We start from the raw sequence: 26,536 nt of genomic DNA on the forward strand, positions 1-26,536 counted from the left end.
GCATCCAACAAAAAAAAAAAAACATCTTTTAGTTAAAAACAAATTGATTTTTGTCAAGGGGTGATTTACATAGGTGAATGTAAGGCGTAAATGTATTGCGTCTTGACACTAGGCCATGTTCTATAAATACATTAATTATATGTCTTTTTTTTTTAGTAAAAAACATTCATTATTTGTTCGCTTGTCCTATTGCCAATATAATTATTAGTTATGGAAACATGACTCAATATGAAACCAGACTTTTAGGATAAGGAAACAACAAGAAGTGACGTAGCAATGGCAAATGATTTAATTTGATTTTGCCTAAGGAGGAAAACTAAAATCAATTCAGTCGATAGTCTACTTCGCGCTAGAAAATAAACGAATCACTTGATCTTCTAAATTTTCTAGCATTTGTCGAAGTTCGAAATTTTCTATCTTTCGACGGTAATGAGAAAAGGAAGAAGAAAAACTGACAAAAAGGGGGGAAATTTCGTTCGTGCCCACTTTCCATTTCCAAGCCCCGAAGCATATGCGACCGGAGGTGCCCGACCCCACAGTAATAAAATAATCGCTAAAAACTTTCCACGCGAACGAGAAAAAAGCAAAGTAGCGGTGCCAGCCGCCCCCACCACCAGCGTTTTGACCCTTATTTGATCTCATCAGTGACGTGGCGAGATCTGGGCCGCGAATCCACCTGATGCCGTGATCACCTTCGCCTCCTGTCGCTACGGCAGGAGAGAGAGGGAGAGAGGGGTCTTTCCCCGTGCGTGCCGCGATGGAGGGACGGGGGCGAGTGGCGAGAGACCAAAAACCCTGCACGTGGATGCAGCGAAACTAAACCCGGATTTGTTCCACGGTCGATAAGCTGGATTTCATAAACCGCCGATACGTCCGAGGCATTTTGTGGGGAACTTAGGGAAGGGAAGGATTCCGAGTTTTTTGGTTTTTGGTTTCTTTGGTCAAAGAGGAGGATCCGCAGGGAGGAAGGAGGGCATCAGCGTCGCCATAGCCGCACCAAGCAGCCCAAGCGCAAGCGCACGACCTGAAGGAGGAGGAGGAGGCCGGAGGATTCGCCTCTCCCCGCGCGCCATCGACCTCGATCCATCGCGCGTAAGTCTGGCTTCTTCCTCCGGCGGCGGCGGCGGCGGCTCGCTCCGGCGATGCTTTGATTAGGAGACCGTCTCGGTCGTCGCCATTTATTTATTGTTTTTTTTTTTTTTTTTTTTTTGGTTTTGTGTTTTTGTGGGGTCCAGTAATTTTGGTTCATTACCTGTGTTTGGTGAGCTCGTCGTTGATGTGTTTTCGCAGTTTTTGATCGGATCACCTGGAATTCGCGGCCACCTAGTCCGGACACTGCGGGTGCTCTCCTTGCTTCTGCTGACGGAGGTGGAAATGGATTTGGTCTCTAGTTGCAAGGTAGTGTCATTTAAGGGCGGCGTTGGTGTTTGCAGTCCTTGAGAGTCTTGCGTTGTGATAGCCGAGACTGATTAGGCATCGGCCTTGTTCATCTCGGTCTTTGTATGCATTAATGCTCTTGCATCCATGGATGTCTGTTGTCGCGTCGCGAGTGGTATCAAGGAGCGATGGTCGGTCGGTGTTTCTGGAGGATGTGCTATTCTTAATAACATGAGCGACCTGACCTTTCATTGCCGTTCAATTGCATCGTGAATTCATGTTTGCATTCATTGCATGTATTCCGTTTTAATAGCTTTGACTCGTGTGGCATTGGGCGAATTTGGTAATGCTATTTGTCTATCAGAAAGGGATGTGGCTTGTGATCAAGCTTCAGCCAATTTCTGTTTACCGAGACCTCATTTGTATGTACTCAGCAGTTGATGTCGGTGGAAATAAAATATTTGAAAGAAGTTTTAACTTTTGTTTAAGCACGATCTCATCAGTCCTCTCATTCTTGCTGCTTCTGCGATTGAGCGATCCTTTGGATTTTTGCATGTCAGTGCGAGATGGGCCGGCTATTGCGCTGTATTTGCACCTGCATTGTCATACATTTCTAATGACTAATTGGGAAATTAGGAATGACAGGTTATACTGTTTGACTTAATTGTGCTTGTAGTAAGTGACCATCTTCTTGATTGGGTATTTGATTTTATGAATCCTTTTGGCGTGTCACTTGAAGGTCATGGGGGAAGGATGAGCAGATTACTTCAGGAAATGACCTGAAGTCGTCCTAGTCCTTCTCCATTGCCTCTCCCCAATTCTATTTGCATTTAGCATCGTGCTTTGCTATGAAAAATGATCTGGTCTTTCACATTGCTTAAACAATCTTTGTGTCTTTCATTGGTACAAGAAAGAGTGCATAGAATAATTGAATCCGTAAGTTCCATCCGTGCTAGTTGCTGCACAGAAAAAATTGCATATCAATGCTTTTCTTGCATGATTGATATTCTGGTGGTTCTTTCTCCTTGTCGGCTGCTTGCACCAATATAACAATATTATTTAAAAAAAAAAAAAAAAAAGAGGGTAGTATGCTTGATCATACCTTATTTGCATGAGTATCATATTTTACTCTTGTGGGAAGACATAAGTTCATAATAACCTTTTCTGTAATTGTTCCTCTGTGAAATTCCTTGACTCCCTTATGCAAGGAGCAGCAAAGTTGTATCTGGAGGCCTGTCTAACTTTAGCTATTGTTGTATCAACCAATATTCCATTTGAGGTTAATCCCAGCTGTCCCGTTGCTGTAACTGATAGATCCTGTCATGTACAGGACAAATTAGCGTATTTTCGAATAAAGGAACTGAAGGATGTCTTGACGCAGTTAGGACTTTCAAAGCAAGGGAGGAAGCAGGTTAGATCTTAAGTTGATACTAATGTTGCTGTTTGCATGCATCTCATTTATGAGCTTTTAGAGCTGTTGCAGTTCGTGATGCACTCATACTGTGCGGATTGGGTTACGACTGTTTTTCTTCACATGGAACTTTGTCTTGTACTTGTAAGTTGTTCTGCAAATAGTTTTTTGAATCACTTGGTCCTGTGGAAGATGGCTGTTTCCTTTTCTGTCACACATTGGGATCCATGTTGTTCGACTATTTTCATTGCTGTTCTTGGCTTGGCTACTTCACTAGCTTGACATTTTCTTCAAGTAAATTCTAATGGGGAAACTGTTGGATTTCATTTTTTTTTCTTGGTTCATGTAGGATCTTGTAGAACGGATATTATCAGCTCTTTCAGATGAACAAGGTATGTGATGAATTTCCTTGCCAGTTGTACATTGTTTCTAGTTCTTTCAATAGACAAATATGATCGTTTGGGCTTTATTCACCCCTCTGAGTTTTGACGCAATCTTGTGTGTTGTAATATATGAATTCATGGGAATTTACATTAAAGTGTTATTTTATTCGTCATTTACTGATTTTCTGTGACGGTGCATTCTTTTACCTGTTTTTTAAAGAAATGTCCACCTAAGTCAAATTAGCGTATAGCTTAGACTTTGTGCCTCTTATCAAAGATATTTCTTTATGTTGATATATGCCGCTTCTGACAGAGGTATGAAGTTGTTGGAATCTTTGTTTGCGTCAGTGCTTCTCTTACCATAAGCTGATTTTCGAGTTCTTCTCTCCTTCCTGTCAGTTGTCTTTCAAAGAGAGTGGACAATATTAGTGGATAACATGATTACTGAAGGCTCATCTCTCATAGTTGGGCTTATTGTGCTTTAATTGGTCAGAATGGGTCACATCTATTAATGCGTGATTTTCATGCAGCGTGGACTAAAATGTTGTCCTTGGTTTTTTTATAGTGTCCAAGATGTGGGCAAAGAAGCACGTGGGGAAGGAAGATGTCGCAAAACTAGTTGATGACATTTACAGGTCTCTTCTTGTTTATTGCTCTGTATCTGTATCATTTGTCATGATTTGCACTCTGCCTTCTATCTGATGTATGTTTCTGGGTTGAGCTTACAGAAAAATGCAGGTTTCTGGGGCCCCTGATTTAGCTTCAAATGGTCAGGGAGCCTCAGATTGCAGTAATGTCAAAGTTAAAGGAGAGTCGATTGACCCATATCGGTCAGATGCAAAGGTCAGATGTCCTTGTGGAAATTCTTTGGAAACAGAGACAATGATCATGGTATGGATTGTACGAAGTGTTTGCATTTGGATACATTCTCATTTTGTCCTAGTTGTTGGCAAAAAGAAAAAAGTGCTTTTAGTTTTTACTTGGTTTTCATGCATCCTAAAGTGAACCAATCTTGGTTTGTCACAGTTGTTGAAATTGTTACTTTTACCATACAGTTAAATTGGTTTTTGAGAAACCTTGAAGCCAGCACTTGCACCTTGGCATGTTCACCCTTAATCCACCCTCTTGTGTTTTGATTTTCCTTTAAGAGTTTCTTCTGTTATGTTGAAGTTGTTACTCATGTTTGTTTTAGTGTCCAATCTCCCTTCTTTTGTGGTACGATATCTGGGTGAAAAATTACCTATGCTTTGAATGTGGCTAGAAAGTGATGTGAGTTGTCACTCATCATTAGTAGTCCACGGACTTGGTAGAACCTGCAAGTGTCCCTTTTGAAATTAATGGATTTCATTCTTGAAAAATAAAGGAACTGTGAGTAGTTTCATGTCATACCATCATTTCTGCTTTCGTTGACATATTTTTTATTTTACGTGCTTACCTATTTTCTTTATTCTTTTTAAAAATTATGTTTTGTTCTTTTATCTTTTGGTTGGCAGTGTGAGGACCCAAGATGCCATGTCTGGCAACACATGAGTTGTGTCATCTTTCCTGAAAAACCTGAGGAGGCTCCTGAAAATTTTTATTGTGAGCTGTGCCGTCTTAGTCGTGCTGATCCGTACGTATCTCATAGTAGCAAACCTTCGCATTTCATCAATATATCAACTGGGAAATGTGACGTTCGGTCTTCATAGACATGGCTTTTTGTATGGAATGATGATATTGACATCCCTCTTGAGAAATTTTATTTATTATTCCATGCGAAACGATGACCTAACTTCTCAGTTGTTTTAGTTAGTTTCATCTGATCTTTAAATTGATCACTGGAAGTGCTATAGAGAAGGTGTTCTTATAAATTGGATCGACACTGGATAATTAGAAGCAAAATTTCATTAGGTCAAATGACAAGCATTACCTGCTTTGATATTATTCTGCTTGTTACTGACATAATTGGCTTCGCCTTCATATTTTGAAAAGGAAGAAGCTGAACTTAGTGCCGTTGTTTTTGTCCTTGGGACACAATGTCTTATGGCAGAAGCACATCTCTTGGCCTCCCAAAATGGAGGTTTAAGAAGTAGATCCTATGGATGTAGAAAAAGTTTCTGGTTTGGATGAATTGGAAACATCTCTTTTCCATTTCTATTTACCGAACCTGAAAAGTACGTCTTCATGTTAAATATGGCTGGAGGCAGTTTAGTGTTAGGCCCATATACATACATGCACGTGTGTAGTGAATGTTGAAGGAAAATTTCTTTAGGTCAAATGATAAGCGTTACCTGCTTTGATATTATTCTGCTTGTGACTGACATAATTAGGTTTGCCTTCATATTTTGAAAAGGAAGAAGCTGAACTTAGCACCGTTGTTTTTGTCCTTGGGACACAATGTCTTATGGCAGAAGCACATCTTTTGGCCTCCTAAAATGGAGGTTTAAGAACCTGAAAAGTTCGTCTTCATGTTAAATATGGATGGAGGCAGTTTAGTGTTAGGCCCATATACATACATGCACGTGTGAGGTGCGTGTCGATGCAGGAGCACATGGATTCTTTAATGGCACACAATTAAGAAGTCCTAGTTTTTAGATATTTCAACTTTAATAAAGCAAGGATGGCACTTAAAGAGAATAGAGCATCCGCGTTGTCCATTCTTGAATCTTTTATTATCTTTGAGAGAGAAGGCGCTATTTCTTTTTTATACCATGATCCATAGAGCAGGTTGGGTGTCTTATACTTTGTTTACATTCCTTGTGTTTATTCCATGGGAGATTTTCTCCCTCCTTTTTTGTATGCTAAGTTGTAGCTTGTGCCCTTACCTTGTGTTAGGAACAGTAACCATGCATGAAGAGCTGTGGGGAAAAAATTCTACTTACGAAAAGTTGGTTATTCATATAAAGTAGACGTTTTGTCCAGCTAATACCGTATTGTTAGTCCTTCAATTGGATTGAGATTTGCTTCCCCCCTTTTTATTTAAAGAAAATGATGCAGCTAAGCAGAAATGCACTTTTAACTGCTGGCGTCAGCCCTGTGCTTCTTAGCTTTTTTGTATGAGTTTGCTTTCAGTGTGAGCACTGCAGCTCTAATGGTTATGGGGGGCAATTATCTTGTTTAATTTATTATTAACTTGCCATTGGTTTCTTTTGGTTTCCTTATTTGAATTTTTGAATTGGATTCAATTCTTTGTATACTTTTCAGAAAGGAAAAAGTAAAAGCTCTTTTCTTCACTAAGTTCTGATCCTATCTTTTTTCATAGGTTTTGGGTTTCAGTGGGACATCCTCTGCAGCCTGTGAAGATGGTTACTACGAATATTCCAGCTGATGGGTGAGTTCTTTTGGCTTTGCATAAGTTTACTTGATGGTTATTCTTTTTCTATGTTGCATTGTTATTAGCTCTTCTGGGTTTACTTGGAATGGTTTATTTTCCCCGGTGCATTAGTGATGTTTATTTTTCTGGTTAAAAGGCTTGTTATCTAACTGCTTTTATCTGTGAAATATGCAAGTATCTTGTTTGTACAATTTCATTTCTATGCTAACAAGCAATGATGCTTTCCTGTTTGTGGTGATGGTGGTTCCAACTCCCTCCCCCTTCCCCCCTTTCTTTTTCCCCTTGTATAAGGTGATTTGGACTTATTCCGGGCATTGATGAATTTCCAATATTTTATAATCTATTGGCATTTGTCATATGCTTTGCAATGAGCAAAGAAATTTTTGAGGATGATTTTTTTACTTGCCATTCTTATCACGTCCTAATGAATGTGTGCATGCACAGTACTAATCCCATACAGAGTGTTGAGAGAACTTTTCAACTGACAAGGGCAGACAGAGACCTTTTAGTGAAGCAAGAGTTTGGTCTTCAGGTTAGTTTAACTACTTTCAGGCTTATGTGCAAGAAGTAGGATTTGGGTTTAATTTGATTACTCAAGCTTGATGATTTGTGTGGGATAATATCTTCGTGAAGGCGTGGTGCATGCTTCTCAGTGACAAGGTTTCATATAGGATGCATTGGCCTCAATATGCAGACCTACAGATCAATGGTAAGTTGTGAAGGTATTTCTACTTTAATACTAGTAGGGAGACACTTTGTGGGCCACATTTTTTATGAAATAATCGCAAGCACTTAACCTGAAGCATAGATAATTTTTTCCTCTTAAGGCCCCCGTCCAGATTTTGCTTTTTTGGGAACTGAAGCACTTAATGTTCTTTGTTTCTTGTTTGCATTGATCATTGAAATGCTGTTTCCCAGTTAGGGTTTTGAAATTGTTATTTTTTAGGGTCAGTTATGCTCATGTCATGCCCAGGCTATGGACCTATGGTTTTGGAAACAGTCTTTTGTTAATTTCCTTTTTGTTGTTCCACAGGTTCGCCTGTTCGTGCTATTAATAGGCCTGGCTCACAGCTGCTGGGGGCTAATGGTCGTGATGATGGTCCCATTGTGAGTTAAACCTTCAAAAATTTTCAATTGTCTCCTTTATGATGAATGCATTTTCTGTGCTTAGCAGTACTTACATATTTATTGCTTGTCTGTATGACTCTTTAAGCGCCTGATGCGTATATCACTTATAGTGTTTTCCTTTTGTGAGCTTGGGTGTGTCTGGTATATTTTCTTAGGTTTTTGGTTTTCTGTGGCAGATAACACAGATTGTGAAAGATGGCATCAATAAGATCAGCTTAACGGGGTGTGATGCTCGCATTTTCTGTTTGGGAGTCAGAATTGTGAAAAGGCGCAATGTTCAACAGGTAGCTAAGAAAATTATTGGTAGCTGTTATTAGAATTTCTTTAGCAACTCTAGTGCTGTCCTGAAGTTTAATTATTCATCTTGTTTCTTATTTTCCTAATGAAAGCTGGAGGACATGCTTGTGTTAAAATATGCTTCTATTTGATGTCTATGTGACTGCCCAGCTCGTCTTATCATCATTGTCCAGGATTGCATGAGATACTTGGAACAGTTTTAACTGTTGCTTAATTTGCTTTTAGCTGCGACAGAGTTACCACTGTATTTTTTATAGTTGTGAAACCTGAGCCTTTTTCTTTTTTGTGTGTACTAAGAGAATGTGGACTTTGCTGCTTTGCTATGACTTTTGTAGTTAAAATTTACAGGGGTAACACCCACTGAAATGGAGGAAAAGATGCATAGTAGAAATCAGAGTTTTGTTGTACTAATGCTCCTTTACTCTGTTGTATAGATTCTCAATCTGATTCCAAAAGAATCTGATGGTGAACGTTTTGAAGATGCTCTTGCTCGTGTTTGTCGCTGCGTTGGGGGTGGAGCAACCGAAGCTGATAGCGACAGTGATCTGGAAGTGGTAGCAGATTCCTTTGCTGTTAATCTACGATGCCCTGTAAGTTGCATCATGGAATTTCTGAAATCCAAGCCGTCTTGTATCTCCTCTTTATCTTTTGAACCAAATTCTGTGTAAGCGTGAGGAAAAGTCTGGTAAAGATATTTTCTATGATGGCTTCTCTTTGATTAGTTAATAATTCTGTGAAGTGGTTACCATTAGCCAACTGGTTGCGTCCACCTTTGGTCCTTTAACTAACCAGTATTCCACTTCCTTCTTCTTACTTATTTGAAAGTAAGTTATTTAACTTGTCCAGTCTGGGGAATGGAATCCTTCTGCCACTGACTGCAACTCTCTGTTAAATTGCTGACGTGAAATATGTCATGATGATTGACACGTTCTATGAGGCATGTCAACAATTTAATGGAGTCAGCAATGGGAGGTGACTAAAGGCCTTAGATTGCACAAATTGAGCAGATGAAAGGACTTGATTTTTCAAAAAAGAAGTGACTGGTTATAAGCTAAGAGGGTCTAATCTCAAGTTAACCCTATCAGTGATTAAACTGATAAATGCTACTATTACCTCATTTGGTCTTCCATGGAGGAGCCATTTTTCTTTTTCCTTTTTTATCATAGGCTGGTTTAAGCAAAAGGCTTTGGATGGCAGAAAATTATTTCCTTTTTGTAATTGAAACTGCAGGTACTCATTTCTGGTTTTAATTTGTTTTCACCTTTCTAATTATGGACTGCAGATGAGTGGTTCGAGAATGAAGGTTGCTGGTAGATTTAAACCTTGTCTTCACATGGGATGTTTTGATCTGGAGGTATATGTGGAAATGAATCAGAGATCCAGGAAGGTAATGAACTGTGGAGGAAATTTCCCTTTTGGCTTTAGCTATTTTCTGTCAGTAAACTTGAGCTATTGTCATTGCAGTGGCAGTGTCCTGTATGTATGAAAAATTACTCGCTGGAGAATATCATTATTGACCCTTACTTTAATCGCGTGACATCTCTGGTATTTCCTCTGCCTTGTAAATTGTATTGTTCATTAGTTGTCAGTTTTTTTCTGTATATTTAAAATATTTTGTTTGTGTGATTCAGATGAGGAATTGTGGAGAAGACGTGACAGAAATTGAGGTCAAGCCTGATGGTTCTTGGCGTGTTAAGACCAAAACCGAAAGTGAACGGAGAGATCTGGGCAATCTTTCTCAATGGCACCTTCCTGATAGTACACTTTGTCTCTTGACAGAAGAGAATTCTCCACCTAATGCAGAGTATTTGAAGCAGATTAAGCAAGAAGGTGTTTCGGACAGCCATACTGGTTTGAAACTTGGAATTAGGAAAAACCGCGATGGAATTTGGGAAGTCAGCAAACCGGATGAGTTGAATAACTCTTCCAGTAACAGATTGCTCGATAAATTTGGAGACCATGAACTGAAAGTCATTCCAATGAGCAGCAGTGCCACTGGAAGTGGTAGGGATGGGGAAGATCCTAGTGTTAATCAGGAAGGTGGGGGGAATTTCGATTTCTCTACCCACAATGGAATTGAACTTGATTCAATTACTTTGAATGTAGACCCCTCTTTTGGATACACTGATCAAATTCCTTCTGCTCCAATGGGTGATGCAGAAATTATTGTTCTTAGTGACTCGGATGAAGAGAATGACATTTTAGTATCTCCTAGAAGTATCTACAAGAATGATCATTCTGAGCCTAGTGGGATTAACTTTTCCATGCCTCATGCTGGGATTGCTGATACATTTGAAGATCCTGCTCTTGGTACTGGGGCAAATTCGTGTTTGGGGCTTTTTAATAGCAACACTGATGATTTTGAAAATATGCACCTCTGGTCATTACCACCAGGAACTCAAGGTGGTCCTGCCTTTCAGTTATTTGGTTCAGATGGTGATGTTTCCGATGCTCTGGCTGATTTGCAGCATGGTTCAATGAATTGTACCTCTTCGACAAATGGCTACGCTTTGGCACCAGTGACTATGACGGAAGCCCCTGCTCTAGTTCCAGATCCTTCAGTTGGTCATGCTGATGATAGTTTAAATGATAATTTAGTTGATAATCCCTTGGCACTCGGCCGGGTTGACCCTTCCCTTCAGCTATTCCCCTCTGCTGCGTCATTGCAGCCTAACATAAGGGATCAATCTGACATGTCAAATGCCCCACGTACAGAGGATTGGATATCTCTGAGACTTGGGGATGGTGCCACTGGTGGTCATTGTGAACCTCCTACTGCCAATGGATTCACCCCAGGACAGCAAATTCCTTCTGGAGAAGGGTCCATGGAGACTTTGGCCGACACAGGTTTGTACTCCTATTCTTGTGTAAATTAATGTTTGGCTTTTAGTCCAAATGAAAACTTAGATCACATTATTGCTAGTTAGATGGATTGTAATGTATCAGTCATTGTCTTCAAAGAGAACAATTTTCTGTTTCTTGTAAAAATAGTGGGAAGGTTTTCCTTTCCTTGAGGATACTCAATTAATCCTTCTATTGAGTTTGATTTCCGGTCGTTTTTCTCTGGCCTTGCAAATTAGTTTGTTCCAGATCATATTTTTTCTTTGTTGCAACTAGTGATGAATCTTTCCTTGGTCTAACTTCCAAGATGTTCTTCCATCTCATGTAGCTTCTTTGCTTCTGGGAATGAATGATGGTAGATCCGAGAAGGCAAGTAGGCAGAGATCAGGTAGCCCCTTATCATTTCCTCGACAAAAACGTTCTGTGAGACCAAGACCAAGATTGTACCTTTCTATTGAATCAGATTCTGAATAGAAGGATTCTCACTCCTCTTGGACGGTTTCGGCCATACAAAATTTGCTGAAGAATTGTGTTGAAGGATCTCTAGCGATCCAATTTAGTCCTCAATAACTTGAATAGTGCTAGCACTTTCATATTTGTATTTTGCTGGTTTGGGCTGAGGCATACGACAGAGCTAGGCAAATGCTGAAGCCGTTCTGACTAAATTTTTGCTCGCAACTGACAAGTACCTTTAAATTGGTGAGTTGTGGGACCTTTCTGTTATTCTTGAAGTCCTTCTTATTCTAGCCTTTAGTGATAAAATTTGTTTGTGGCACAGGTTTCCTGCATATACCAACGAGATCTGCAGTTCATATTCGGGTAAACTGTACAGTGGACACTCATTTAAATCCGATACTTTCTGGTACCATCCATTGAGGTTATAGGATGTAGCGCGCAACATAAATGTTTTGCCTTTTACTTAGTGATGAAAGCCGGTTAGCTTTGTAAATGTTTCTCCAGTCGGTTAGTAATAGAAAAAGATAAAGAACGACTTATGCTGCCTGTACTGCCCGTTCGTTTTTGGCCATGTGTTGTCCTTTATGAATTGGATGCGATTGCTTAGTTTTTGTTTTGCTCTAGAAAAGTGGTGTCGGTGCACAAGAGGAGTGTTGTTGCTCAATGGCTCCGTGGCTAGTTGATCATAGTAGTCATATAGCAAGCCGGACCAAGAGTTCAGCAATGAAGGTCTTGATGAAAGTTGATGGCAATGAGAGGAATCTTTTTTTGTCCTCTCTCTATCTCTCTCTCTCATATGCAAGTACATGTGTGTGTATAGGGAGCGTTGGTTCACATTTTATGAGAACATTAGTAAGGATGTATGTAAATCAGCACATTATTTATCGCATTGGATGTTCAATGCCAGAGTTACGGGTGACCCCACTCTTTCTTTTCTGCGTCGATGGCTTCTTACACCAGGTAATGAACAGTTGCGGTAGCAGAAACCGAGTTCATCGAAGCAAAATTCTTGTCAGAAGAGCATTTAACTTCTTGAAATGGATCCTGCTCGTACCTTGCTTGCCAAAGTCAAAATCGCCAGGGCACAGTTGTTTCGTCATATTTTATACCTTCGCTTCTAACCAACGATTCCGTTGCATGTCCACATGCTTAAGAAGAGAAAATTCATTCAATATTCGTGCGCTCTTGCAATGAACCGTTGGCGCATTGAGTGCGGGAATTGAAGTTGGAGAATTGCATCAGTGATCTTGCTTGCTGGATTAAACGTGTGTCATTTGAATAAATGTCCAGTACACCGAAAGAGACAATAAAAAAAAGCTATTTTCCACCTTCGGAGTGAGAATGATGGATTGAAAAGATGAGGATGTTCGGATTCGTAAGGGTGACTTAGGTCCAAAAAGGTCTACCCTCATAGCGCTTAAAAAGTCAAAGGTCGCCCACCGTGGGGCTCGAACCCACGACCACAAGGTTAAGAGCCTTGCGCTCTACCAACTGAGCTAGACGGGCTTGTTGATGTAGCATATAGACATGATAAATCTAGTCATTTTGCCCAAGAAACAAAATGCTTTCAATTTTGCTTACATTCTGTTTTCTTCCTTCTTGTTCGTCGAAAATGGAGTCTTAAATATTGAAAATCAGTTCCATAATGTTCACACACTTAGCCGCGTAGAGATTGGAATGGATCCTCTTAAATATTCATCAATAACTTGATCTAAAGTAGTCATGTCACACGTATGCAACAAGCAAAGCTTCTTTGTTACTTTCTCTTGCATATATGTATGTATTTTGTGTATATGTATGGGGGAATGAGACACTTCAAAGTTAATAATGCGATACCTATATAGTTAATTTTTTTTATTGCATTTTGCATATAAGGTTTGAATAGGTAGGTCCCTCCCCTTTGCAAATTAGGTTGGCATTTATTGTATTCGTAAGTATAATGTTTAGTTTAAGACATCAACAAAGTGCTAATTACTTAGTGGATGAGTCTATCATCGTAATTTCATTTAGCATGAATGTTGAAACTCAAAATTGATAGTATATTTATATTCGTACCCTTCTTTTATAGGTATATAAAAGTTTTTTGAGATGGACACTATTTTGTGAAATCAAAATTGCGAGATTCGGATTGCAAATCGAGTCTTCCGCCATTGGACTAAATGATTGGTGGGTGAAAAGACATGTTGCTTCTTTCCCAGAGAGACGTGTGGAATAATTGTAACTTGCGCGGATCATGGAGGACGTGATCACCCACGTGGGAACCCTATCACGAGCTCTTCAAACTGGGTGAGGATGCTGACTCCTCAAGTCATTTTGACTTATCCTTGCCCAAGTTCCCGAACTGAAGACTCAAACATTGGATTTTCCCCACCTTCAAATCACCGATTGATTTTCTTCGAATGGTCACGCTTGATGAATTTTTCAAATGTTAATTGCCACTCTTGCGGGAACTACATTCAATAAAGTTTCTTCTTGATTATTAGTACGAGACATGCTAACTAGTTTTATATTCATCAAAATCTACTTAGGCTCGACATCCATTTTTCTTCAAATAAGTTAGAGTATCGATTTACATTACACGAAAGGTTTGAGTGAAAATATCCTAATCATTAATTAAACATGAGATTCATGCCACATAAAATTTTTGAAATACGAATAATTTCTCATTATCTTTTCTATTTCGTTATAATTCGCATAAAGATCTGTTAAGTCATTATAGCTATCGAGAGAGAATCTTACAATGATGGTAGGAGATAATAGTGAAAAATGCTTTAAAATGACTAAAATTTTCTTTTGACCATTCAAGCCATTAATTAAACGCTTAGAAACGTGGGCTGTTGTCGTCATCTTTCTATGAGCAACTTCCACGTGCAGTTGTATAAAGGAAAGCTTAGCTCACACCAAATAGTCTTAATAATGAGAACCTGATTTAGGACCTGTAGATATTCGTACAACATCTCCTATTCATAGATGTGCGCCCGCCTTTATCCAGTTAGATATAAAATTATCTATTTTTGAAACGGGAATTAAAGTAGTAGATCTTTTAGCCCCTTATCGGCGTGGAGGAAAAATAGGACTATTCGGGGGGCTGGAGTGGGTAAAACAGTACTCATCATGGAATTGATCAACAACATTGCTAAAGCTCATGGGGGTATCTGTATTTGGAGGAGTAGGTGAACCTTAACGACCAATGGTTAACAATGGCTCTGATGGGTGGTTTTGCTAGAATAGGCAATAATGAGATCACTATTTTAGTAAATGACGCCGAAAAGGGTAGTGATATTAATCCACAAGAAGCTCAGGAAACTCTTGAACTAGCAGAAGCTAACTTAAGAAAAGCCGAAGGTAGGAGACAAACAATTGAGGCAAATCTAGCTCTCAGACGAGCTCGTCTAGGACACGAGTCGAGGCTATCAAAAATATAATTCTTTTACTTTAGCCTAATTTATTAAATATCATCTTTAAACTTCGGTATATGTTCAATATAGTCTTTAGACTTAAAAAAAATATTCAATATTATCCTTTTAATAATTCAATTTAAGGGATAATATTACACAATTTTATATAATTTATGGACTATATTGAATATTTACCATAAACTCATGAATTATATTAAAAAAATTAAAAATTCAATAATCGCGTTGCAAAATTCAATTACTAGATATATAATAATTATCCCAATTGTCTTTTATCCATGGTGGCTACGGATAAAGAACAAGCAATTACTAGCTCCCCGGCATTTATAGGGAGGAACGGAACTCCGGCTCGGCGGCATGCACTTGAATCGCAGCTTCACTCCCTCCCCCATTCCCTCTCCTTCTCTTTCTCCTTCTCCTTTTCCTTCTCCTTCTTCTTCCGCGCTAAAGCATGCAGAGGCTGTTAGCAGCGACGTCCCTCTCTTCTTCCTCTCCGTTCAGAGGACAGAGCCGGCGAGCTCGCTTCTTCTCGTCCCTCCTCTTCGACGACACCCATCTCCAGGTTTCCCGCTCCCTCCCTTTTCCTTAATTTTCCTCGACGAATCCACGGCTCGCTGCCTCTCTCGTGCGGGGCCTTGTGGCGACGATTTTCTCGTCGCGTTGACCTCGTTTGCTTTGGAGTGTTGGACGGAGCTCGATTGCGAGGGATGGGGAAACGAGTGGAAATCGAGATGAAATTTCGCTCCTTTAGCCCCCGTTCGCCGATTTCGATTGCTCTTCTTTTTTGGTTTTTTTTGGCGATTCAGTACTTGAATGATTAGTACCGTTTTTTTTTTTTTCAAGAAAAAAATGATTAGTACCGTTTTGTTCTTCGCTGACGACGGCTCCGTGCTTCGAATGTTCGACAGTTCAAAGAGAGCGTATCGCAATTCGCAAGCGAACATATCGCCCCTCATGCTGCGAAGATTGACCACTCAAATTCTTTCCCGAAGGTGGTGATCAATCACTGCTCTCTCTCTCTCTCTCTCTCTCGGTAATTTTGTGTTGGTGCAGCGGTGATGATTGCTTTTCGCTTTCTTGTTGCAGGAGGTGAACTTGTGGAAGCTCATGGGAGACTTTAACCTCCATGGGATTACAGCGCCAGGTAAATTTCAAACGTAGATTTTGTTATTTTCCCCTTTTTGAACAGAACAGATATTTGTATGGATTGAAAGGCTGAATTTGTTGGATCCTTTTCGTGAAGCTTTTGCACTTAAACTCTTCGTGTTCTATAGTACAGTCCCTTTATTGTTGGAGTGATATGTCTCTAGTCCCTCGCTCTCTTTCAAATTCGCTGTAGATTCTTGTTCATTACCTAAGTTAATCTCACGCTGTCCCAAACATTGGCTCTGGATTGTTTCTAGAGGAGTACGGGGGACTTGGTCTCGGGTATTTGTATCACTGTATAGCCATGGAAGAAATTAGCCGTGCTTCGGGGTCGGTTGGCCTCTCCTATGGAGCTCATTCTAACTTGTGCATTAATCAATTGGTAAGAATAGAACCAAGCAATTGTCATAACGCATCATAATCTGCTCTCTGTTTACCCATCAGTTATGGTTTTGTAGGCGAGGAATGGAAGTCCTGCTCAGAAACAGAAGTACCTGCCAAAGGTCCAAGCTTCTTTTCCCTGTCACCGCAAAATGGAAAATGATCATTTTCATAAGGATCGTGGTGAAAAAGTGCCCCCAGGGCAAGAAGTCTTTTAATGGAAGTGTGGAATTTTTTACTGCATTATTTTTCTCGTATATGTGAAACCAACGCTCTGTGAATCGAAACATTCCCCATTACATATAAAATGCTCTGGGTTATTCATTAAGAAGACCCTTCTTATAATTGTTTTATGTTAATTAGAAAACAATCCTTTCCTCTGGCTTCTGTGTTCTTCTGTTGGGTTTGGCTTATAGCTATCTCAAAATGATGCTTCCTTGAGTTCCATTTAGAGGTCAGAGGATTTTTTTTTTTTTTGGTGGTAATCTCCGCTGATTAAGTTTTTCTTTTTGTGAAGCTTATCAGCGGTGAACATGTTGGAGCTCTTGCAATGAGTGAACCCAATGGTATCTTCTCATGTCTCTCTTGACATGTGCATTAGTATTTAAGCTCGTCAAGGATAATGTTTCTTGAGATTAGTCGTGATCTTGTTAGTATGATTTTTGCAGCTGGCTCAGATGTTGTCAGTATGAAATGCAAAGCTGATCGTGTGGATGGAGGCTATATTATCAATGGAAATAAGATGTGGTGCACAAATGGTCCTGTTGCTCAGACGCTGGTATACCTGTACATTGTTGATTCTCTTCTTTTTTTTTTCCTTTTCTTTTCCTTCCGTTTTGAACCATTTTGCTGTTGTGTCTCCGTCGAATGCCACTTTTGGCCTGGTTATTCCCGACCATGCTCATATGATCTTGTGTGAATTAGGTTTCTTTCATATCTTATTAACTGATATGTCAACCTTTGGTCAGGTTGTGTATGCCAAAACAGACATTGCAGCTGGATCAAAAGGCATTACAGCTTTTATCATCGAGAAGGGGATGCCTGGGTACTTTTGTTGAAGCATATCAGTTGAATCATATTTTAAGAAGTGCCGAAGGCACAAAATTATAATGTGGAAGTTCTTAGGGAATCTGGAAATGAAAAGAGCATAATGTCATCATTCAACATAATATGGTTTTTCATGTGGAACTTTGCTAATTGATCAATTTATTGTCTGAGAATTCCAGCTTGTACAACATTTCTTGCAGATGCCATTAGGAGTAATGACAAAACAATATGCATCAGTACTTCACCTTTGGATGCATGCATCATAGAACATTAAGTGCATGGTCCAATTGCGTGATGGTTTGGTTTGGCTGCTTGCGTATGGTAGGAAGGATGTTTAATGCAACTAAGCCAGTGAAAAATCATTCAATGCGACTAAGCCAGTGAAAATCATTCAATGCGACTAAGCCAGTGAAAAATCATTCAGTTTGTTATATAGCATTCTTTTAAACAGAAAAAGGTACCTAAATTAGCTGTTCACTTTGAGGAATGGTAGGTGCTGGAGAAATAGGTTCAGAAGACCTGTGATCATCATTCTTTAAGAAGCTTTTATCTAATGCTGCAGGTTTAGCACAGCCCAGAAATTGGACAAGCTTGGGATGCGTGGAAGCGACACGTAAGTATGCATTCTTAAACTGGAATTTCTCTTTAATTGTACCTTTTTCTCCTATTCTGTGCTTCTTCTGATGACACAGATGCTTTGAACAGGTGTGAACTTGTATTTGAGAATTGCTTTGTTCCAGAAGAAAACATTCTTGGGCAGGAAGGAAAAGGTTGCTAAACTTGGTTATAAACAATTGTTCTTTAATAGGAAATGGCAGGATTTACTTCGTGGATTACTAGTTGGATTGAACACAGATGCTTCTTGTGAGAGATCTTTAGTTATTAATGGCAGGATTAAGCAATCTGAATCTGAAGAACAATTAGTTGAAATCATCATCTGAAGCTGATCAAATTGTCAATGAGTTGCACGAGGTGATTTTGCTTAAAGAATTAGAATGGTATAAATTTAGGCTGTGTGTGTCATGAGAATGGCTTCTAAAGACCTTGAAACATCAGATGAACTTGTAGTTTCTCCTTGACATATTCTTTTTTCCTTTACCTTCATCAGAACCTTGTGCTTCTAGAGAGACTAAAAATTCTTGAACTTGTAATTTTAGATTGATTTATAAGTCTATTGCTATAACGAAAGCTAAACTATCCAGCTTAAGTATTGAGATGATCAAGAATAGCAGTAGGTTCTCCTTTTTGGTCTATTCTGAACTTTCAAATTGCTATATAATGTTTGGATCTTGGTTCATATGTTCAGAAGAAATAATTTCTTCATCTTGCACGTCCCTGATGTTGCATTATTTTGGCAATTTCCTCGATACTTTCAGGTGTATATGTTATGATGTCCGGTCTAGATCTGGAGAGGCTTGTTTTGGCAGCAGGACCTCTAGGCATAATGCAGGCATGTCTTGATGTTGTTCTTCCTTATGTCAGACAGCGAGAGCAGTTTGGCCGTCCAATCGGGGAATTTCAGTTTATACAGGTCTGGTTTTGTTTCATTCCTTTTCTGAATGATTTGCAGAATTTGATTCTCCTATGCTGAATTGCATATGGAATTACAGGGAAAAATGGCTGATATGTATACTTCTTTGCAATCTTCAAGGTAAGTATTCTGGTTCATTTGTCCACTTTGGTAAATTCCAGTGGCAAAGCGCTATGGATTTCATGTTCTCTTGGCCCCAATTTTTTTAAAATTATTTTCTCAGGTCTTATGTATATTCTGTGGCGACAAGCTGTGACAGTGGAAAAATTGATCCCAAGGTGCATCACTTCCTTTATGTTTGTCATACTTTGTGACCTTTATCATGCCCAATCACTGGTATTCTTTGAGTAATAACTCTTTCAGCTGTGACGGGGATCGATTGGTCTTTCTTTGCCAAATCCTGTTAAATGGAAGATTTTCAAGCTAGTATCATGTAATGCTCTCACTTTATAAGAATTATAAAGTATGTTCAAAAAAACTTTCAGGATTGTGCTGGAGTTATACTTTGCGCTGCCGAAAGAGCCACACAAGTTGCTTTGCAGGTGAGGTGATCCCGCTGAATTTGTCATTCACGTCAATCCCTTTTTGGTTGAATAGACTTGGGAACAAAGAAGCCTATGATAGAGATTGCTGTCTTTTGCAGGCAATACAATGTCTAGGTGGTAATGGGTATGTAAATGAGTACACGACTGGCCGTCTACTTCGAGATGCCAAATTGTATGAGATTGGCGCAGGGACTAGCGAGATTAGAAGAATAATCATTGGCCGCGAGCTCTTCAAGGAACAATGAGGAAAATGTTATGTTCCGATTTTTTTTCCCTGGGTTGGTGGAGGCTGGGGGAACGTTCTCCCCTCCCATTTGAAGTTACACCTCTCTCTCAAAGGAAAAGCTTGCCTTGATGTTTATCATCGTTGTGGACGGGCTTATCGATTGTTAATAAATGGTATTTTTCAAGAATAACAGTTGATTCACCAATGCCAATGCTTACATTATACTAGAAGTCCTGATACGGCAGGCTGAGAAATCTTTGCCCGGGGGTTTTGTAGTATATGAGATCACAAACAAACAAACAAATCTCGGTCATTAATATAAGATTTTTAAGTTTTTAAGTTCATAAAGAAATTAGTGCAAAATGCAGCACATCAATCAAGCCCAAAGTTTAAGGCAAGGCTCTCAGGGTCGGGACCGACTTGTTCATTAAAAATCATGTCCAAGAATGTCTCGGCAGAAATTGACGTTCTTCGAGCTAAATCAGTAATCATGTCCAAGAATGTCTCAGCAGAAATTGACGTTCTTCGAGCTAAATCAGTGGGCATTACTTGTCGCGCATTGTGCATGTTGGCTGATTTGATAGGGCAATAGTCGATAAGAACTGCTTTTACAAAAGATGCACACACACACAAACAGCGAGCCTAAATGGCTCCAAGTACCTCGACATATTCAGGAGGCTGAATCGAGTTTTTGGTCCAGAACTCGACATGTTGTATTGTGCAGATGCCGCCACAGGGTCAGCATCTCAAGCTTATTCTAGTTAAGGGATACGTTGGAAGACAGCAAACCTTGGACATTAAAGCCTAACGACAGTAGGTGAACCATCTGGCTGGCCCACGGAAGATGACTTGGATGCTTCCATCATCAGCGGCGCCTGATCCAGACAGCTCTGAGTATCGTCGCTGATCATCCCTGTGGTCATCTTTTCCACTTCTTCCTGGGTGTAGATGTGTATTTTCGTCACCACATCGCAAAACTCACTGCACAGAAAAGAACGCTATTTACAAGACTGACAGATTTAGAGGACAGGAGGCTGTTATCATTTCATATTTGTCGATTTCCTCAGCATGTCATTAATATTGTCTATCACCTTCTTTTGTAAGTGATTCCTTGGAATCAAATCCACATCCTCTCGTCATACATGTGCAGTGGATTTGTTTTGAAGCATCCTAAGAGTTCTAGAAACTTTTGACAACAATCAGGGCAGGAAAATTCTCAGGTGTGAAATTTCTAATGCTGAATCAGCAGGTAATGGAGGCAAATAATGCATCTCAATAACATTATGACACAAAGTGACATCTAACAGGAGTGAGTGTCCTTACTGCCATGGGATATCCCCGAGAACCATCACATCATTCTCGCTGTCGGTGTACAAGATTCGCCAACCTTTGTCATGATCTCTCAGGAGCCCCTCCATGCTGAACAGTCGCTCCAGGTCATTTAGCAGGTCTTGGTAACTATTCAGCCTTGAGAGATCAATGGCTCGTCCCACCAAATTTCCTTGCTTGTGAACCTTTAAAAATTAATTCATGTCATTAGCAAGAATATTCAATTGAAAGCCACATTACAAAATCAATGTTAAAAAACATCTTACCTTGGTACAACTCCTCTTACCAGAATTTTGCAGAGTAGAAGTAGGCGCTTCTGCAGTCAAGGGATAACCGAATAATTTGCAACCACTTAAGAGGCTGTCAATACTCCCATTTGCCTGAGCTCTTTGACTGTCCCCAAAATTGGGAGAAGTGCATATGCTCTCCAGATTCCTGACGTCAACTTTGGTTCTTTCAATCGCTTCATTCTGAACCCTCAATGACCTAACGGAGGCAACCTCTCGGAGGAAGTTGGTTGAATCGGAACACCTTGTGCGATCTTGGCTGGATTTAAGAATGTCATTATATGGAAAGTACACTTTCTGAAGGCTTTCGGATGATTTCACTTGGTCGAAATGGTACTTGGGTGCCTGATGCACACCGAAAGAACTGCACGAAAGACTGGATTTCCCCCAGGTCCCTAGGTTGTACTCAGGTTTAGTCGTCAAAGACTTCAGTGTGCATATTTCTTGACCTTGCAAGACCCTTGGGAATCTATCGGATTCCACAAAGCCTGCATAACTAGGGGCATTAGCCCTCATGTACTCATTGATATTGTTGGCCTTTTCTACTACAACAGATGCTAGACCCTGATGTGCAGGGGATTGTTCGAAATCGACCTGACAGTTTAGGGTGTCACGTCCATAGACAGGTGACACCAAATGCAACTTTTCTTGACCTTGCAAGACCTTAGAGGATCGTAAAGATTCCTCAAAGTCCAAAAGCCTGACCCCTCCACCTAGAGGCACAAAGATTATGAAGAGAGGTAAGGAAAAAACATATACAGATCATTTTTGCTATCTCAATTATTTTATTTTATTTTTTTACCAGGGACAGGCGGCATTGTTGGCAGACTAGTCCGCGGCCTTTTAAGCCTTGGAGAGGACTGAATGCTCAAAGGTGAGTGAGAAACAGATGGATCAATTTCCCAGGGTGAGACCCGATCTTGATGCCCATTCGTGATATCATCATCCCATTGAACCTGTTGAATCATTAAACATTATCATCTCATGAGACTACAAGTTCAGCAGATTTTTCATATCCTAGTGCGAGCACATAATGTTTGGACCTGGTTTCCAGGAAAGTCAACTTCTTGGATACAAGAACACATACCGAATGCTCTAGCAATTCAAATTCCACGTAGAGCAGAAGCTTGCCACATTATCAAACAAGAGAAACTGAAGTTTGCTAAGAAAAAAAATTGGCCTCAAAGCTACTGATGAAAAGGTTAGAGCGGATCGAACTCTAATGTTCGAGGAGAATTACTTTTCACAGTGATTGTAGGCAAGTTTATGAGTTGTGACATATTAGGCGTGCCACCGGCGTGCAGCCAGTGGAAAACTCTTTTAGCCCAAAGGCCTTTGCATTTTCCCAAAGACATTTCCCAAAATTGAACCATACACACCCTATTTAGAGATATTTTAGCAGATATCATCTGTGTTCTTCAACTAATAAAGCAGCAGAAGTAGCTATGTAACGAAAGGAAGAATGAAAGAGTGGAACTTGAAGAGGAGCCAGAAGTAAAAAAGTTGAGATAACTTAAAAATGGCAATATCACATCACCAAAAAGAACAACTGACATGGCAATCCCTACAAAGGAAGCAAACTTTGATGTTTCAGCTAACCATATCTCTGGCAGAAAATGCTTACCATCAGGCATCTCCATTTTGAGTTGGGCCACCTATAAGGATCCAAGTCGCCTATCCTAGTCACTACACCAGTACACCTAAAAAACAACCAAACAGGATATGCATTCAGATAGACAAGGTGGCATGAAAAGGAAGAACAGAGATTATTTCCGCCATGTGATATAGCCATAAACAAACCTCTTTTCTGGTGCATCATCTACGTCAACTCTCATTTTGAACCTTGTCCCAATGCATATCACGTTGTTGATGCTTTTGAGATACTTCTGATAGGGAACGACAAACTCTGCATGGCTTGCCCTGCATTTTGCCATTTTATCAGAAAGCAAATATAGCTGCCTGGAAAGGAAGTATACCATTCAAGTTTTGCGCCTGCCTATTTACAAGTCAAGTGTTCTCTAAGGTCAATGCATTTAGGCGAGTGTAAATGAAGAGAGAATTGATTTCGAGGACAGGTTCCCGTTATGATAATTCTGGAACATGAAACCCTTATACAGTCAATGGCAGAGTTATAGGCCTAAAGCCAAGTAAGGCATGTCACTAGAATGATAAGACATGGAAATCCTGTCAAGTAATACTTATAATTTATTGATTCAACTACACTGAGAAAGATCAACCACAGTCTCCAATCCATGTCCATGAGACCACAAAGGAACTTATGTGACGAACTATTCCAGGCACAGACTTCAGGCATTGACCACATGCCGTGAGATCTCTCACCCTCAGGATTCTCAGTTGAAAGTGGAACACACAGCCATGGTTGATGCTGTAAATTCATCGACTGCTACTATTTCTCTCAAAAAAATTATAATCAGCCACTGCCATATTGGCAACACTATGAAGTTCTTGCAATGGTCAAAAGTTAATATAACACATAAAATCTTAGCAGTTTCATTTAACTGTTGAGTGACTCTCAACCTGAAACACACTGTACTGCTGTGACAAGTACAATCCCTATAATCTTGAATAGTACATAACTCCATAATCTTCCTTTACTTTTTATTGCTTGATCTTTTTCTTTGGCTGAGGTTGGAGTAGACTCATGGGATCAAACCCTAACCCATTGTTCAACCATCATTTCAGAAAGAGCAACATCCCATAATACAATTCTCACACAGTCGACAATGAAACCCTTTTGATATTTTTCCTATTGTACTCACTTTTAGCATCACAACAACATTTTAGACTGCATATGCATGTGATTAATTTCGTTCTCTATTTCTTGATAAGAAGCTGGTCTAATGTGAGTTAAATCTTGTACAGTTTTGATTGAAGAGCTGATACAAACAGGTCCAGGGTCATGACTACAAAATTAACAAATCCATCATTTCTAAATTACAATTACCTTGGACTGTAGAATACATGAAAAACGCTTTTGGTGGATACAGCACTAGCGACAGCTGAAAGAACGGCAGGGCACATATTCTGCTCACCGACAGTTGAACCAGGAAGAACATTTCTTGGTCGATGCGCTCTTCTTATCCCTAATCTCAGTTCACCATCTTCTCCCCTAAAATGATTCAGTGGACATATAGTCAAAAGACAGGACCTCGATTATTTTTATAAGCTAACTATTCGGAAAGTTTTTACTGGACATTTCATTTATTCTACAAGTGATGGTAACATGACTATTGCTCAGTATTCTGTCCAAACAATTCAGTAATACAAGAGAATTAACATATGCACCTCAAGAAAAGCACTGCATCCCCAGAAACAAGATTCTTTTGGCTCACAAAAACACTCCATCCTGTGGTAAGCAGATGCCTTCTTGGCTGACCTGAGGAATAGCAAACACCCATCTTTAACAACTTGGATATCAAATCGATTTTACACCTTGCGATTTGAGACATTACCTCTATAAATATGGCGAAACCTCCATTCGACTCCATGCAAATCCTTGGCGACAAGTTCCTGAGAAGGCCTTTGCTGCTTATAGTCCTGCAACCTAAAGACTTTAGCTTCTGTACAAGGAGCTCCTATTAAAAGACAGAGGAACCTAGTAACAAAGAAGGTAAGGCAGAACATCATGTAATACCAGAGGGGGAAAGCAATCTTCAGCTGCTCGACGTGGGACAGAAAACCCTCCGTGGGTGCTAGTATCAGAAGCTGTGAGTGTCTTACAGAACATGTGAGGAGTTGATCTTGGAGGAGATCCTCCGATATCATTCTCATCTACCCCCAGCTCCTCAAGAGCTCTGCCTTCAGAATCCAACCCTACCAGCTACAAAGTTAATGAAAGTGTCATCATCTACATTAGAAACAAAATTTGTGCCATACCAAAGAGAGCAATACATTTGTTCTTAATCCCTGAAACAAAAATTCTTCCCTGAAAGCCAACTATAGAGCCAACTATAGTGTACCCATACATCGTATACCCTACCTTCAAGTATATGAAAAGTAAATGACACACGATAACCGAATGGGTCGCTTAAGAAACACATACCTCTAGTTGAGGAAGCAGTGTGACTTTTGTGTATACCTCATCATTGTCCTTATTAGCCTGTGTAACATAAAGTGCAATTGGCAAGGGGCACATGAAGAAGCAAAGTTTAGCAGCTGCCAGAGAACTTCAGAAACAGGAGCACTCACCAGTAGCTGAACATTCACAACTCTGCAAAAGATTTGTGGCTGAAGATCAAAGGTGGGCATCTCCATGGGCGAATAAGGAGAAGCTGAGGCAACTTGTTCCAAGTGGCCCTGTGGGAAGTACAGGACCACATTTCCTTTCTTGGGCAGTGAGGTGAGTCGTCCAGCACAAGCATGCCACAGCTCAGAGTAGATTGAGCAAGGCACAGCGGATGAGGAGGATGATGATGAAGAGTTGGAAGAAGTGGAAGACAAACAGTGGAGACAACCATTGCCCTTCTCACAATGCCCATCACAACATGCATTGCTGGCGTTCTCTACATCACTCACTGCATGATTTAGATCAATTTCCATGAACACCCACTTTCCTTCCAATTGATGTTCCACACAAGCTCAACTAAAAATCCAGCTTTTTTGCCGAGAGGAGAGTGGAACATCAAGAAATATGAAACCTTTGAGCAATCAGGAGGGCGTGAAACTGGGAAATGAGTTCAAATCATGATTAAGAGGGATGAAGTGTTTGGACAAAAATGAGTAAGTGGAAGATGGGAAGGGAAAAAAGGAGGCGAAGCAAATAATAACGAGGAACTCATATAGTGATTCCTCCTCCATTTGCAGGTACTGTTATGAGGGAGCAGAAGTAGCAGCAGACAGACATATCTATGGGAAGCACCAAACAAAAGCCAAAAGAATTTCTTTAATTTTATAAATAAAAAGCCCAATTTGTGTGTGAGAGAGAGAGAGTGAGAGAGAGAGAGAGAGAGACTGTGTTCAGTGGGGGGACAAGCCAAGACAGTACAGAACCCACACTACTTTGCTTTGTTGCCTTAGCTTTAACTTTTTCTTTTTCATGCTCAATAACAACTTTTTTCTTTTGTTTTTTTTCCCACCCTTTTGATTGTTTCCTGTGACTATACTCATTGAGCTTTCCACAAAGACAAAACAAAAGGTTGGTTTTCGTTCAATGCAACAAAAGTGAGTTTTTTTTTTTCTTTCCATAAGTTATTCCCAGCATGAAGAAAGTCACAAATAACCAATTCTACTGGGGGAATTTATGGAACTGAAAGTATACTCTCATTTAAATAACGACCGCATCTGCATTAGAACCAACCAAACACAGCTAAAACTCCATTCTTTAGAGCCCAAAAGAAGGCATCATAGAAGTATCCACTTAAATGGCCACAAAAAGAAACTGGTCCAAGAAATGGACCATTTT

General features: G+C 39.9%; 3 protein-coding genes and 1 non-coding gene across 6 annotated transcripts; 2 read left to right on the plus strand and 2 right to left on the minus strand.

Annotated features, from left to right (window-relative positions):
- Nucleotides 1-721: 721 nt before the first annotated feature.
- Nucleotides 722-12,144, plus strand: LOC104432848 (E3 SUMO-protein ligase SIZ1). 2 transcript variants are annotated; one of them, XM_010045405.3, is made up of 18 exons: nt 722-1,092; nt 1,291-1,398; nt 2,708-2,788; nt 3,138-3,180; nt 3,737-3,806; nt 3,900-4,062; nt 4,665-4,783; nt 6,413-6,481; nt 6,929-7,016; nt 7,118-7,193; nt 7,518-7,591; nt 7,789-7,896; nt 8,344-8,499; nt 9,192-9,296; nt 9,374-9,454; nt 9,541-10,756; nt 11,079-11,449; nt 11,529-12,144. In XM_010045405.3, exons 2-17 carry the CDS (start codon nt 1,375-1,377, stop codon nt 11,222-11,224), a joined length of 2,619 nt encoding a protein of 872 aa, XP_010043707.1. In that variant the 5' UTR covers nt 722-1,092; nt 1,291-1,374; the 3' UTR covers nt 11,225-11,449; nt 11,529-12,144. The 2 variants fall into 2 exon arrangements, with proteins under 2 accessions (XP_010043707.1, XP_010043708.1); XM_010045406.3 differs by having other exon boundaries at nt 3,900-4,014.
- A 495-nt stretch (nt 12,145-12,639) lies between these two features.
- Nucleotides 12,640-12,712, minus strand: TRNAK-CUU. Its single transcript has one exon. It is a non-coding gene; the product is annotated as a tRNA-Lys (tRNA).
- Nucleotides 12,713-15,073: 2,361 nt separating this feature from the next.
- On the plus strand, nt 15,074-19,703 carry LOC104432853 (isovaleryl-CoA dehydrogenase, mitochondrial). The gene is made up of 15 exons (XM_010045414.3): nt 15,074-15,184; nt 15,531-15,614; nt 15,709-15,766; nt 16,026-16,150; nt 16,227-16,271; nt 16,667-16,715; nt 16,818-16,927; nt 17,118-17,194; nt 17,759-17,809; nt 17,902-17,966; nt 18,573-18,727; nt 18,807-18,847; nt 18,951-19,005; nt 19,213-19,269; nt 19,371-19,703. Exons 1-15 carry the CDS (start codon nt 15,074-15,076, stop codon nt 19,515-19,517), a joined length of 1,230 nt encoding a protein of 409 aa, XP_010043716.2. The 3' UTR covers nt 19,518-19,703.
- Nucleotides 19,704-20,019: 316 nt separating this feature from the next.
- LOC104432854 (auxin response factor 4) lies at nt 20,020-26,083 on the minus strand. 2 transcript variants are annotated; one of them, XM_010045416.3, is made up of 12 exons: nt 25,324-26,075; nt 25,178-25,234; nt 24,770-24,955; nt 24,588-24,672; nt 24,421-24,511; nt 24,080-24,244; nt 22,915-23,034; nt 22,739-22,814; nt 21,917-22,070; nt 21,094-21,827; nt 20,822-21,012; nt 20,020-20,479 (listed from the first exon to the last, which is right to left on the minus strand). In XM_010045416.3, exons 1-12 carry the CDS (start codon nt 25,672-25,674, stop codon nt 20,296-20,298), a joined length of 2,394 nt encoding a protein of 797 aa, XP_010043718.1. In that variant the 5' UTR covers nt 25,675-26,075; the 3' UTR covers nt 20,020-20,295. The 2 variants fall into 2 exon arrangements, with proteins under 2 accessions (XP_010043718.1, XP_039161401.1); XM_039305467.1 differs by lacking the exon at nt 20,020-20,479 and having other exon boundaries at nt 20,832-21,012; nt 21,114-21,827; nt 25,324-26,083.
- Nucleotides 26,084-26,536: the final 453 nt, after the last annotated feature.

This window comes from Eucalyptus grandis, chromosome 2 (genome assembly GCF_016545825.1).
Source record: "Eucalyptus grandis isolate ANBG69807.140 chromosome 2, ASM1654582v1, whole genome shotgun sequence".
NCBI lineage: Eukaryota > Viridiplantae > Streptophyta > Magnoliopsida > Myrtales > Myrtaceae > Eucalyptus > Eucalyptus grandis.

Excerpts from the sequence above, each read along its gene's own strand:
- LOC104432854 (XM_010045416.3), bottom strand. The coding sequence starts at position 25,674 with ATGGAAATTGATCTAAATCATGCAGTGAGTGATGTAGAGAACGCCAGC. Across the intron at positions 22,815-22,914 it reads GATGATGCACCAGAAAAGAG|GTGTACTGGTGTAGTGACTA; the intron begins GTTTGTTTATGG and ends GTTGTTTTTTAG. Across the intron at positions 21,013-21,093 it reads GTAAGAGGAGTTGTACCAAG|GTTCACAAGCAAGGAAATTT; the intron begins GTAAGATGTTTT and ends TAATTTTTAAAG.
- LOC104432853 (XM_010045414.3), top strand. The coding sequence starts at position 15,074 with ATGCAGAGGCTGTTAGCAGCGACGTCCCTCTCTTCTTCCTCTCCGTTC. Across the intron at positions 16,272-16,666 it reads AACAGAAGTACCTGCCAAAG|CTTATCAGCGGTGAACATGT; the intron begins GTCCAAGCTTCT and ends CTTTTTGTGAAG. Across the intron at positions 17,195-17,758 it reads ATCGAGAAGGGGATGCCTGG|GTTTAGCACAGCCCAGAAAT; the intron begins GTACTTTTGTTG and ends CTAATGCTGCAG.
- LOC104432848 (XM_010045405.3), top strand. The coding sequence starts at position 1,375 with ATGGATTTGGTCTCTAGTTGCAAG. Across the intron at positions 4,063-4,664 it reads AAACAGAGACAATGATCATG|TGTGAGGACCCAAGATGCCA; the intron begins GTATGGATTGTA and ends TTTGGTTGGCAG. Across the intron at positions 10,757-11,078 it reads GGAGACTTTGGCCGACACAG|CTTCTTTGCTTCTGGGAATG; the intron begins GTTTGTACTCCT and ends CATCTCATGTAG.